The sequence below is a fragment of the Scyliorhinus torazame genome, chromosome 2 (genome assembly GCF_047496885.1).
Source record: "Scyliorhinus torazame isolate Kashiwa2021f chromosome 2, sScyTor2.1, whole genome shotgun sequence".
NCBI classification, from domain to species: Eukaryota; Metazoa; Chordata; class Chondrichthyes; order Carcharhiniformes; family Scyliorhinidae; genus Scyliorhinus; species Scyliorhinus torazame.
Window position 1 is genome coordinate 380,438,412 of NC_092708.1, and position 13,571 is coordinate 380,451,982.

The window sequence follows — 13,571 nt, forward strand, 5'->3', positions numbered from 1 at the left end:
CCCACTGCCATCTAGTGGGTACACCTAAATACAAAAACATTCACATGCCTAAGTTTTTGGCATTAAAAGTGGGAAATACTGACCATTTATAATGGGAAATGTTAAACAAAATTGTAAAATGGCAGCATGAATGTAAACGTATTTGTTCTATACAATTGAGAGATTAAGAATTGTGTGACGCCTTGTCCCCAAACTCTGGCCAAAAGAACCTGCTCATAAGACCATAAGACATTGCCCTCCCATTGAGTCTGCTCTGCCATTCAATCATGGCTGATATTTTTCTCATCCCTATTCTCCTGCCTTCTCTCCATAACGCCTAATCCCCTTATTAACCAAGAGCCTATCCACCTCTGTCTTAAAGACAGTGATTTGGCCTCCACAGGCTTCTGTGGCAAAGAGTTCCACAAATTCACCACCCTCTGGCTGAAGAAATTCCTCCTTGTGTCTGTTTAAAGGATTGTCCCTTCAGTCTGAGGCTATGCCCTCTGGTTCAAGTTTTTCCTACTACTGGAAATATCCTCTCCACGTCCACTCTATCCAGGCCTGTAAATTTCAATAAGATCCATCCTCATCCTTCTAAATGCCAACGAGTACAGACCCAGAGTCCTCAACTGCTCCTCATATGACAAGCTCTTCATTCCAGAGATCAGTCTTGTGAACCTCCTCTGAACCATTTCCAAAGCCAGCACATGTAGATATGTGGCCAAAACGGCTCACAATACTCCAAATGGGGTCTGACCAGAGCCTTATACAGCCTCTGAAGTACATCCCTGGTCTTGTATTCTAGCCCGCTCAACAAGAATGCTAACATTGCATTGGCCTTCCTAACTGCCGACTGAACCTGCAGGTTAACCTTAAGAGGATCTTGAACTATGAACTTCTTTTGTGCTTCTGATTTACTAAGCATTTCCCCATTTAGAAAATAGTCCATGCCTCCATTCTTCCTTCCAAAGTGCATAACCTCTCACATTTCCACATCATATTCCATCTGTCACTTCTTTGCCCACTCTCCTAGCCTGTCCAAGTCCTTCTGCAGTCCCCCCCGCTTCAATATAACTGTCCTTCTGCATATCTTGTATCATCTGCAAACTTAGCAACAGTGGTCAGTTCCTTATTCCAGATCGTTAATGCATATTGTGAAGAGTTGTGGTCCCAACACCAACCTGAGACATACTAGTCACCGGCTGCCATCCTGAAAATACCCCTTTATCCCCAACCTGCCTTCTGTCAGTCAGCCAATTCTCTAGCCATGGCAGTATCTTACCCTTAACAGCACAGCCTCCTAAACGGCACCTTGTCAAAGGCCTTCTGGAAATCTAAATGGATCACGAACACAGGTTCTTCTTTGTCGAACTTCCTTGTTACCTCATCAAAGAATTCTAACAGATTTGGCAGACATGACCTCCCCTTGACGAAGCTGTGCTGTCTCAGTCCTATTTTATCATACACTTCCTAAGTACTCCGCGATCTCATCTTTAATAATGGACTCTAAATCGTACCAATGACCCAAGTCAGGCTAACCGGCGTATAATTTCCCATCTTCTGCCCCCCTTCCTTCTTAAGCAGCGGTGGTGATTCCTGAAAGATCACCACAAATGCCTCCACATGTTGCAGAATTATTTAACTGGGGTTGTAATGAACTGTGTGGCCTCGACTATGATACTGCAAAGTGAGATTTCAATACACTCGGTATCCTTCTCCCAAGAATTCAAACTTAGGCTGGAACTTGTTGTGGGGGAAACTGTCCCACTCCCCCTACTAAATCTTTTGGGAGCACTCCCACGTCCATGAGGCTGCAACGTTAATGATTGGATTTAAGGGTTGTCACATCATCCGGGTCCTCCTCCTTGAACACTAATAATTGGTAGTCAATATGAAAACTATACTTCAACATAATTGGCATGTGAGACACACCGGAAATCTAAGGCACACAAATGTTTAAGTAGAAATTGTATTTAATAAAGTGACAGTAATATGTACATGGGGATGGACAACCAGCCTACACCTGTTGCTCTGGTACACAGTTCAGTATAGATATTCAACCCAATATCAGCCAATCTCGTTGCAAGCTGCAAGAGATCAGGCTTGGAAAGTAGTTCCACAAAAGCACAAGTCTGTGAAATGAAATCTTGTAGTTTGAGCTGCTCAGCTAAGAATTTGCTGATACGTGTTGAACTTTGCTCACCATAGTCAGCAACTTGCGGAGAGGAAGAAATATCCTGTCTGTTACGAAAGGCCATTAGTTGCTGGATGGTTTGCATCCTCTGCTCTGAAGCCTCAAGAATATGGCAGCTCACCCTCAACCTCCATTTAATTAGCTCAATGGGGCATGGGAATAAAGGGAAGGTTTGCGATAGGGTTGAAGACCGGAGGCATTAAACGACAAAAGGAGTGCAAGGCAAAGAAGGGGGGCTAGGCAATCGGTTCTCCTTTCCCTCTCCCCAAGTAAAGGAACAAAGTAAGTCTAGAGAAAAAGTGTAAATGGGATGAGGCAAGTCTTTACCAACAGATGCTGTCCAAAAACAAGAGACATCGGAGGTTACGATCCAAAATTGCTAAACTCTTTGTCAAATCCAGAAGGTTATGAAGTGCCTAATCACGTTTCACCATGATTCTGTAAATTAAGAGTTTCCACATTCCCCCAGTGTCTGTGTGGGTCTCACCCCCACAACCTAAAAATATGTGCAGAGTAGGTGAATTGGCGATGCTAAATTGCCCCAATAGGGTACTCTAAGTTTAATTTTTTTTTAAATCCCGTCATTTAACCACTGGGCAGCACATTAGCACAGTGGTTAGCACTGTTGCTTCACAGTGCCATGGTCCCAGGTTTGATTTCCGGCTTGGGTCACTGTCTGTGCGGAGTCTGCACATTCTCCCAGTGTCTGCGTGGGTTTTCTCCGGGTGCTCCGGTTTCCTCCCACAAGTTCCGAATAACATGCTGTTAGGTAATTTGGACATTTGGAATTCTCTCTGTACTCAAACAGGTGCCAGAGTATGGCGACGAGGGATATTCCACAGTAACTTCATGGCAGTGTTAATGTAAGCCCACTTGTGACAAAAGATTATTATTAATAATCTCCCCCCCCGTCTTTAACCCCATCACAGGCCTTCTTGTTCATTCGCCTCCTCCGATTAAAACCGGTTGCATCTCTAAGCTTTCCCAGTTGATTTGAAATTTTTAATTGCTTCTCTCTCCACATTTGCTGTCACATCTGCAATATTCTATTCCAAAGTGTTTAATCCAACTTTCCTTAAATTAATCAATGCTATGTCCCTAAACTACTTGAATAAAGCTGGTTTCTCATGAATTCTCTATTGGATTTGTTGATGACTACCATATACTTTTGGCACATTTTCACCTCAACAGTGCATTCGCTGCCAATTAAACAAGAAGTGTGAGCCAGTACAACACAAATAATTGAATGCTGAGATTTTATGTTCCTGCAGCATCAGTCAACTGCTCAATTTGAGCAGCCAAATCTCATTCCAACAGATAGTAACTGGTTGATTTTCAATATGCTATTTTTTCCTACTTCTTCCCCCACTCCACCTTTAATCCAATCTTTCTCTTCCCGATTTAACTCATACGCCCAATTCCCTTCGGAGTAGTTTCCATTTCTCTCTGTCCTTTAAACCTCATGCTGTATTGGCCTCAACCTTGTCATCATTAATTCTCTTTTGGCAACATGCAGAATGTTGAAGGGCGAGGGGGAAAAGTTGAAATAGGGCACACAGGATGCTCTGCTCAAGCACGTTCTGAAGCATTATTTTCAGTGCCAATCTTCAGTCTGCTTGGTGTTCTACCATGAGAAAAATCTATTTCCAAGCCAACTTTTAGAAATTGTTACATTAGGAAATTACAATACATTTTACTCCCTTGCAGTTCCTTAGAAAGATGCAGGATTGCCCATGAGGGGACCATGATAGATGAGTAACCTGACCCATTTTTAAAGAAATAGCTATTAGACTGGCTTTCGTATGGCTCAACTTCTTGCAAGTGGTACACCTTTATAGTGAATTCTTACCTAAAACCCAACTGAAGAACAAACATTAGCCACAGTGTGACAGTAGTTACGTCAGTAGAGTGTAGTACAAACAACCCACCCCTCAAGTAATCTGTAAAAATCACATTTGAAAAAACTGCAACCATCAGTAAGGTTTTTCTTCCACTCCTAGCTTTTATTTGATCCCTTTGCTGGCACATTGCTACACTGAGTTTATCATCAGTGAATAAGCATCAGATGCAAACAGATTGCTGGTCTGAGATCTGCTTTTCCTGAAAAACTGTTAAAAATTAAACAAAGTGTCCTTTTCAGATCCTGGGGTAGGCAAATACTGCACATGGGATAAAAGAGAATTAGAGGTTTATTATGTTTGGGTTGGGGGTGGCGAGGGGGCAGGGAGAAAGGAGAAATAAACTTGGGAGGGCAAGAAATCTCTCCAATCTTTTCATCTGTTCACTCATCTTATTGCTGAATCCAGAAAACCCCATACCTTACAGTATCCTGCAGTTACAATTGAAAGTCACACTGGCGATGAGAACTAGTACTAGTATTTTACACAACTGTACATGGTGGGAAATTCTTGCATGTAGGTCTCATTTGAAATTTCACAATTAACATGCTCAACGTTCTCACTCTTCAAGATGGATTGAAAAAGTCTTTCCCACTCTAAGGCTGTACTTAACAGAGTTGAGTTTTTTTGGTTGCTGGAAAAAAAGATGTTCTATTGAAAGTATTCATCGTCATAGTTGCAGGTTGGCTGGACTAACACACGAGAATGAGCATAACAGTGAAATGAACAAAGGTCTAAAGCTTTTCCGTATTTCATAAGTTAGCTAGGAGTTTTCAGGAGAGATCATCCTGTTAAAACAGTCGGACATTGTAGCCAAAAGTCTGCTTAATGCCATCAAAGTAGTAACGCTGCCAGCCTGATTTTGTCTGATCTTCCTCGCCCACTGGGACACCTTTGCACTCCACATGAAGTTCTGTTCCATCGTTCTTGCTGCAGAAGATTAGTTTTATAGTTGCATAATGTTCTGAAAATAAGGCAGTGGCAATTAGTAAGTTTTTTCAACAACCAGGCAAAACTGAAAAGGGAGATTTCTGAAAAATATTCAAAATATTCAACGAAACAAATTCGAGGAAGTCACATTTACACTACACATTACAACGATATCTACATTAATGACTTTCCATTTGGGAAGTGTCTTGGAACAGTTTGTTCCATGTAACCAGACAAAAATCACCACAGAGCTGATGAATTTTAAAAGAGCATCTTCCTTAAGCGTGGGAGATGTCGGGACACAAATTAGCTATGTACACTTTCACTGTCTTGGGCGGGAATTCACTCTGAAGGCCCCCTAAAGTTGGAGCACACACCTCCCCGGGATTATTGCACCCGGGCTCCCTCGATTACAACTCTCCTCCCAACCGCCCCTCCTCCCAACCGCACGCGCGCACGCACACAAAATAAAGCTTCCCAGCTCTGGGACCCAGGGCCAGGTTGAAGAGTGGCCGACAGCTCATGGGCAGGACGCCTTCCCGTACTGTGTGGATGTCCTGCCCACTCCCAAACAACGTTCGAGTGAAATGGCGGTGTGTGTCGGAGCCAACAGCTGTGTGCCCGGTGCCGACTCTTGGCTGGGAGGGGAAGTGAAAAAAAGGAGAGGGAAAGAAAGAGAGAGAGTGAAGAGAGAGGGAAGAGAGAATGAGAGAGAGAGAGAGAGAGGAAAAGAAAGAGAGAAAATGAGAGAGAGAAGAGAGCAGAGTGAGCGAGAGCACGCACAAGGGGAAATTCACACTGCTGGGCTGTACTAGGGGAGCTTCAAAGGGAATTGAAGAGCAAATATGTAGGTAAAGTTGCTAAGTTCTAAAACATTAGGATAATAATAGCAGGGAGCTGTGACCACCCTAATATTAACTGGGGAGGGCATCGAACCAAGAATATTTTGAGAACTTCAGTCCAATCATTGCTCTCTAGGGTATAGCTACATTCAACATTAACTCTGCGCAGAGAGAAACATACCAGTTGGCCATGCCTTGTACCTCCACTTCATAGCAATCCGTTGCTCAGAAACCTGGTAAATAAAATTAGGTCATCAGTATTTTGATAACACCACCAGTAACATACTTTGAATATCCTACACATTGAAACAACAAAAACAAGCGACAAAAAAATCCACTAAACCTCAGCAATCAAAGCTTTAATTTTGAAGCTTAAACAATGACAATTTTATTGTGGCAAAATTATAATTGACAACTGAATTGGACAAATTCTCCAATTAATGTGAACGGCAGAGCAGGCTTGAGGGGCAGAGTGGCCTACTCTTGCTAATTCCTATATGATACGATCATTTGCATCATAACAAGGTTTCAAAAACATACTAACCAGTTCCAAGAATTCTCCATTGACATTCCCATCAAGCAGTTGGAACTTTCCTCCTTTAGTGGCCTCAACAACTGCTGGTGCGTGTGTGAAAGCCTGAATGAGCTAAAATTGGAAATGAACAATGCAGTATAAGCTTCAGAACTATTTATCTGGTTTAGGAATAAGTGTCTCTTCCCCACTTCACACATTATTGCTGATTACAATTTGCAACTCCATCATTTCAATAGCTCCAAGACAGAATGAATTAGAATATCAGAGGAACAAATTCATAATCCAACATTTCAAAAATCAGTTATCTATCAAAAAGGTTGACCCAAATATATTTCAAATGTAATTCAAAACAATATTTACTACCCTCCTAAAATTCTGCAATAGTCAAAATCGATTGAAAGATAGTAAACGTCAAGGGAGGGGAAACAACAACAGGCAATGTTCGCTCTAATTTCCTTGTCCCACACATTCATGCATTTTGAAGAAACATTGGTTGTTGCAGCTGTTTGTTCCCTTTACAGATTGTTACACAATCATGCAGTTTACACAGAACATGGATTAGGTCAGTTAGCTTGACTGTCATTGGGAAAATGCTGGAATCCAATGCTGTGGTGGTAACAGGGTACTTAGAAAATCACAGCGCAATTAGGCAATGTCAACATGGTTTTATGAAAAGGCAGTGTGTTTGACAAATCTAAATAAGAGTTTAGTAATAATGGAACTAACATGGTATGTAAAAGGAAAATTCAGTGGATCTAGTTGATTTTCAAAAGACATTTGTTAAGGTATAGTAAATAGTGAAGAGGCAGCCAGGCGGAGAGCGAGGTGGATGGAAACACGGCAGATAAAATTCAGTAGAAAAAATGTGAGGGGACAGCATTTGTTTCTTACCAAAACTTTAAAAGCAGATGCAAGGAGGAGGAGTTGGGGCATTTGAAGGTGTCATGAGAGATTAGCTAAGCAGCTGGACAATGAAGTATAATGGAATCTGGAGTTCTGGAATTAATGTTTCTACATGAAACATTAGATCAGCTCCAGTGGGAGGAGTGTGTTCAATTCAGGGCACTGCCAAAAAAAAAGGACATGGAGGACAGAGAGATTTACTAGAATGGCTCCAGAGACAAGGAATTAGTCGTTTTGTCAGACTGAAGAAGCTGGGAATGGTCTCCTTGGAACACAGGAGGCTTAGAAAAGATTTGAAAGGCATTTAAAAGGGTTAAAGGCAGCTCAGTGGCCCAGTGGTTAGCACTGCTGCCTCACAGCGCCAAGGACCCAGGTTCAATTCCGGCCCTGGGTCACTGTCCGTGTGGAGTTTGCACATTCTCCCCGTTTCTGCGTGGATTGGCCACGCTAAATTACCCCTTAATTGGAAAAAAAAATAACTGGGTACTTTAAATTTATATTAAAAAAATAAGAACAGTTTAACTACAGTAAATAAGAAAATGTTTCCAACAGCTGAAGAGCTGCTAACTAGCAGACACAGATTGAAGGCACTTGGCAAAACAAAAATGAATCAGCAGTAAAACAGTTCATGCAACAAGGTGGTTAGGATTTGGAACCCACTATCTAATAGGGTGCTGGATACACATTCAGCAGAACAAAGAACAATACAGCACAGGCCCTTCAGCCCTCCAAGCCGGTGCCGATCACATGTCCTGTCTGTATCTTTCTGTACCATGTCTGTTCATGTGTCTACCCAGATAAGTCTTAAAGGTCGCCAACGTATCTGCGTCAACCACCTCACTTGGCAGCGCATTCCAGGCCACCACCACCCTGTGTAAAAAAAACTTCCCCTGCACATCTCCACTGAACCTATTCCCCCCACTCACCTTGAACTTGTGTCCCCTTGTAATTGTCATTTCTGCCTTGGGAAAAAGCTCCCAACTGTTCACTCTATCTATACCCCTAATAATTTTATAAACTTCTATCAGGTTGCCCCTCAGCCGCAGTCTCTCCAGTGAGAACATCCCAGTTTATTCAATCTCTCCTCATAGCCAAAACCCTCCAGGGTATTTACCAGGCAACATCATGGTAAACCTTTTTTTACTCTCTCCAAAGCCACCACGTCCTTCTGGTAGTGTGGTGACCAGAATTAGACACAGTATTCCAAATGTGGCCTAACCAACTTTCTATATAACTGCAACATAATTTGCGAGCTTTTATTTTCGATACCCTGTCCTATGAAGGCAAGCATGCCATAGGCTTTCTTTACCACCATTTCCACCTGTGCTGCCTGCCACTTTTAAGGATCTGTGGACCCACACGCCCAGATCTCTGTGTCTCTATGCTCCTGATGGTTCTGCCATTTATTTTATAGCTCCCACCTGAATTGGATCTACCAAAATACATCACCGCGCATTTGTCCGGGTTAAGTTCCATCTGCCATTTCTCCACCCAATTTTGCAGCCTATCTATATCCTGCTGTATTCTCTGACAATCTTCATCACCATCCGCAACTCCTGCAATCTTAGTATCAACCGCAAACTTGATAATCAAACCAACCATATTTTCTTCCTAGTCATTTATATATATTACAAAGAGCAGAGGTCCCAGTACTGATCCCCTGTGAAACACCACTAGTTACAGACCTCCATTCGGAAAAATACCATTTCACTGCTACCCTTTTCTTCTATGGCCAAGCCAGTTTGAAACCATCCAGCTAGTTCACCCCTGACCCCATGTGATTTAATCCCCAGCCTGTCATGAGAAACCTTGTCAAATGCTTTCCTAAAGTCCACGTAGACAACATCCAGCTCTTCCCTCGTCAATCATTTTTGTCACCTCCTCAAAAACACAATTAAATTAGTGAGACACGACCTCCCTTATACAAAACCATACTGTCTGTTACTAATAAGACCGTTCACTTCCAAATGAGCATAGATCCTATGTCTGAGAATCTTTTCCAACATTTTGACCATCACTGACATCAAGCTCCCTGGCCTACAATTACCCGGGTTATCCTTGCTACCCTTCATAAAAAAGTAGAAGTTTTAAAAAATGGAATTAAATACTTGGGAAGAGTAAGTATGTGGAAGAGGAATTGACTGAATTATTTTTGAAACAGACACAATGGACTCCTTCTGTCATTATGCTATTTAGTGATTCTTTCTGACTCGGTGACAGACTAGACACTGCTCCTAACATGCTCCTCCACCTCAAGCCACTTGGTGGTGCACAAGAGGAACTAACATTGTAATACTCTCTTCATTCCCGTTCCCATTGACACTTACCTCTTGTGTAGTAAAGATCCTGTATAGCTCTTCTGGTGATGTCATGAAATGGTCCTTCAAGTTAATTTTACAAGTTGGAATCTTACCTCCAACTGGTGGATGCTGACGGGGTAACTGCCCTGTAGGATTCTGAAGATAAATTAATTTAATTAAAACAGAGCATGATGGGAAGTTGGCCAGGCTTCCTAAAACTTTGCAAAGCAGTGGATTATGCAACCACCTATCATCCATTATAATAATAATCTTTATTGTCAAAAGTAGGCTTACATTAACACTGCAATGAAGTTACTGTGAAAAGCCCCTAGTCGCCACATTCCGGCACCTGTTCAGGTACACAGAGGGAGAATTCAGAATGTCCAAATTACCTAACAGCACATCTTTCGGGACTTGTGGAAGGAAACCGGAGCACTGGGAGGAAACCAACGCAGACAGAGGGAGAACGTGCAGACTCCGCACAGACAGTGATCCAATGGCCATCTGGGTGGCGCAGTGGTTAGCACTGCTGCATACAGTGCTGAGGACTCGGGTAGTGCTGAGGGGGTTTATGGACCAGATGGGAAGGGTGGATCCTTGGAGATTTGCAAGGCCGGGGGGGCTAGGGAATTTTCATTCTTCTCACATGTCCCGAATCAACTTTTTCATTTTGAGTAGGGCGCTGATAGCGAGAGTAGAGGATACTGAGTATTCGGCAATAGCCATTTCGGACCACGCCCCGCATTGGGTGGACTTGGAGATGGGGGAGGAGAGGGACCAGCACCCGCTGTGGCGCTTGGGAGGTGGGGCTGTTGGCGGACGAGGTGGTGAGCGAGCGGGTCCAAGGAGACCAACCACAACGGGGAGGTCAGAGTGGGGATGGTATGGGAGGCGCTGGTGAGGGGAGAGCTGGTCTCCATTAGGGCCCACAAGGAGTGGAGGGAGCGGGGGGAGAGGGAGAGACTGGTGGGAGAGATGGTGAGGGTAGACAGGAGGTATGCGGAGGTGCCCGAGGAAGGATTGTTGAGGAAGAGGCGCAGCCTCCAGGCCAAATTCGACCTGGTGACCACCAGGAAGGCGGAGGTGCAGTGGAGGAAGGCCCAGGGGGCGATTTAGGAGTATGGGGAAAAGGCAAGCCGGATGCTGGCGCATCAGCTTCGGAAGCAGGACGCAGCTAGGGAGACCGGGGGAGTTACGGACAGGGAAGGGAGTGTGGTGTGGAGTGGGGTTGGCATCAATGGGGTCTTCAGGGACTTTTACGAGGAATTGTACCGATCCGAGCCCACACGGGAGGAGGGAGGGATGGGCTGCTTCCTGGACCAATTGAGGTTTCCAAAGGTGGAAGAGGGACTGGTGGCAGGATTGGGGGCCCCGATTGGGCTGGAGGAGCTGACCAAAGGGGTAGGAAGCATGCAGGTGGGGAGGCACCGGGTCGGACGGTTTCCCAGTCGAATTCTATTAAAAAAATATATGGACCTGTTGCTAGTTAGGACCTGCAATGAGGCAAGGGGGGGGGGGGGCTTTGCCCCCGACGATGTCCTGGGCACTGATCTCCTTGATCCTGAAGCGGGACAAGGATCCCCTGCAGGATGGGTCTTGCAGACCGATTTAGTTGCTAAATGTAGATGCCAAGGTGCTGGCGAAGGTCTTAGCCATGAGGATTGAGGATTGTGCGCTGCAGATCATCCACGAAGACCAGGCAGGGTTCGTGAAGGGGAGGCAGTTGAACGCGAATGTGTGGAGGCTTTTGAACGTTATCATGCTGCCGGCGAGGGAGGGGGAGGCGGAGATAGTGGTGGCGATGGATGCTGAGAAAGCCTTCGATAGGGTAGAGTGGGGGTACCTGTGGGAGCTGCTGAAGAGGTTCGGGTTTGGGGAGGGGTTTGTCAGGTGGTTAGGCTGTTGTATGAGGTCCTGATGGAGAGTGTGGCCACAAACAGGAGGAGGTCCGAATACTTTCGGTTGCACCGAGGGACGAGGCAGGGGTGTCCCCTGTCCCCCCCTGCTCTTCGCACTGGCGATTGAATCCCTGGCTATAGCACTGAGGGAGTCAAGGAACTGGAGGGGGTTGGGGAGGAGCATAGGGTGTCGCTCTATGCGGACGACATGCTGTTGTATGTGGCAGACCCGGTGGGGGGGGGAATGCCGGAGGTAATGAGGATTCTTAGGGAATTCGGGGACTATTCGGGCTACAAGCTCAACATGGGGAAGAGCGTGCTGTTCGTGGTTCACCCAGGGGACCAGGAGGGGGATTGGCGAGCTCCCACTAAAAAGGGCGGAGAGGAGCTTCAGGTATTTGGGGGTCCAGGTGGCCAGGTGCTGTGGGGCCCTGCATAGGCTTAATTTTACAAGGCTGGTGGAGCAAATGGAGGAGAAGTTCAAGAGGTGGGACGCGTTGCCGCTGTCCTTGGCGGGTAGGGTGCAGTCAATCAAAATGACGGTGATCCCAAGGTTTTTGTTCCTGTTCCAGTTCCTCCCAGTGTTTATCCCAAAGGCTTTTTTTAGGCGGGTTAACAGGAGTATAATGGGGTTTGTGTGGGCGCGACTCCGAGGGCGAGAAGGGTGTTCCTGGAGCGGAGCGGAGTAGAGATATGGGGGAGGGAGGAGAACACTGGCGCTGCCAACCTCTGTGGGTACTACTGGGCCGCCAATACGACGATGGTGCGCAAGTGGGTGAGGAGGGGGCTGCATGGAAGAGGCTGGAGACGGCGCCGTGTGGGTACGAGTCTGGAGGCGCTGGCAACGGCGCCGTTGCCGCTCCCTCCAGGGAGGTATACCACGAGCCCGGTGGTGGCGGCTGCCCTCAAAATTTGGGGGCAGTGGAGGCGGCATGGGGGGGGGGGGTTGGGGCCTCGGCGTGGACCCCAATACAGGGGAACCACCGGTTCGCCCCAGGGAGAGCAGGTGGAGGGGTTTCGGGGTGGCACAGGGCGGGGTTACGCAAGTTGGGGGGCCTGTTTGTGGACGGGAAGTTCACGAGCCTGGGTGAGCTGGAGGAGAAGTATGGGCTCCCCCGGGGAACACCTTCAGGCACTTACAGGTAAGGGCTTTTGCCAGACGTCAGGTGGTGGAATTCCCGCGGCTACTGCCACACACAGTACAGGACAGGGTGCTCTCGGGGGGATCTCGGAAACTTACCAGGTGATGCAGGAGGAGGAGGAGGCCTCGGTGGTGGAGGTGAAAGGTAAGTGGGAGGAGGAGTTGGGAGAGGAGATTGAGGAAGGGACGTGGGCAGATGCCCTAGGGAGCGTGAACTCTTCCTCATCGTGTGCGAGGCTCAGCCTCATACAGTTTAAGTTGCTGCACAGGGCACACGTGACCGGGACAAGGATGAGCCGGTTTTTGGGGAGTGAGGACAGGTGTGTTAGGTGCTCAGGGAGCCCAGCAAATCACACCCATATGTTCTGGGCATGCCCAACGCTGGAGGAATTTTGGAAGGGCGTAGCGAGGACAGTGTCGAGGGTGGTAGGATCCAGGGTCAAACCGGGCTGGGGGCTCTCAATATTTGGGGTGGCAGAGGAGCCGGGAGTGCAGGAGGCGAAAGAGGCCGGTATTCTGGCCATTGCATCCCTGGTAGCCCGGCAAAGGATTCTTTTTCAGTGGGAGGATTCGAGGCCCCCAAGCGTGGAATCCTGGATTAGCGATATGGCGGGGTTCATTAAATTGGAGAGGGTGAAATTTGCCTTGAGAGGATCGGTACAAGGGTTCTTTAGGCGGTGGCAACCGTTCTTAGACTTCCTGGCACGGTAGACATTGGTCAATGGCAGCAGCAACTTGGGGGGGGGGGTCACTTTATTTTTGTTTTTGTTATTTACATTGGAGGGTCTGAGGGGGTGCATATGCCTGTTGTGTTCAGTCGGGGCGTTAATGTTAATTTATTATTTATGTACAGGTGGGAGGGGGATATGTAGGGTTGCTTTTCTAGACTGTGTTTTGTACTTAACCCTGTTGGGTTCTTTTTTCATTTTGTTATTGATATTTTATGAA

At 46.2% G+C, this 13,571-nt stretch overlaps 1 protein-coding gene across 2 annotated transcripts in view; it reads right to left on the reverse strand.

The window, feature by feature from the left end:
- Positions 1-1,937: 1,937 nt before the first annotated feature.
- ahsa1b (AHA1, activator of heat shock protein ATPase homolog 1b) overlaps positions 1,938-13,571 on the reverse strand; it is a 29,738-nt gene continuing 18,104 nt past the window's right edge. The window contains exons 3-6 of one of the 2 annotated variants that reach the window (XM_072493571.1): positions 9,612-9,740; positions 6,391-6,492; positions 6,028-6,079; positions 1,938-5,038 (exon numbers count right to left, since the gene is read on the reverse strand). In XM_072493571.1, the coding sequence (XP_072349672.1) occupies positions 4,866-5,038; positions 6,028-6,079; positions 6,391-6,492; positions 9,612-9,740 (456 nt within the window). In that variant the 3' untranslated portion in view covers positions 1,938-4,865. The remainder of the gene's footprint in view (positions 5,039-6,027; positions 6,080-6,390; positions 6,493-9,611; positions 9,741-13,571) is intronic. The other variant, XM_072493572.1, reaches the window with a different exon arrangement.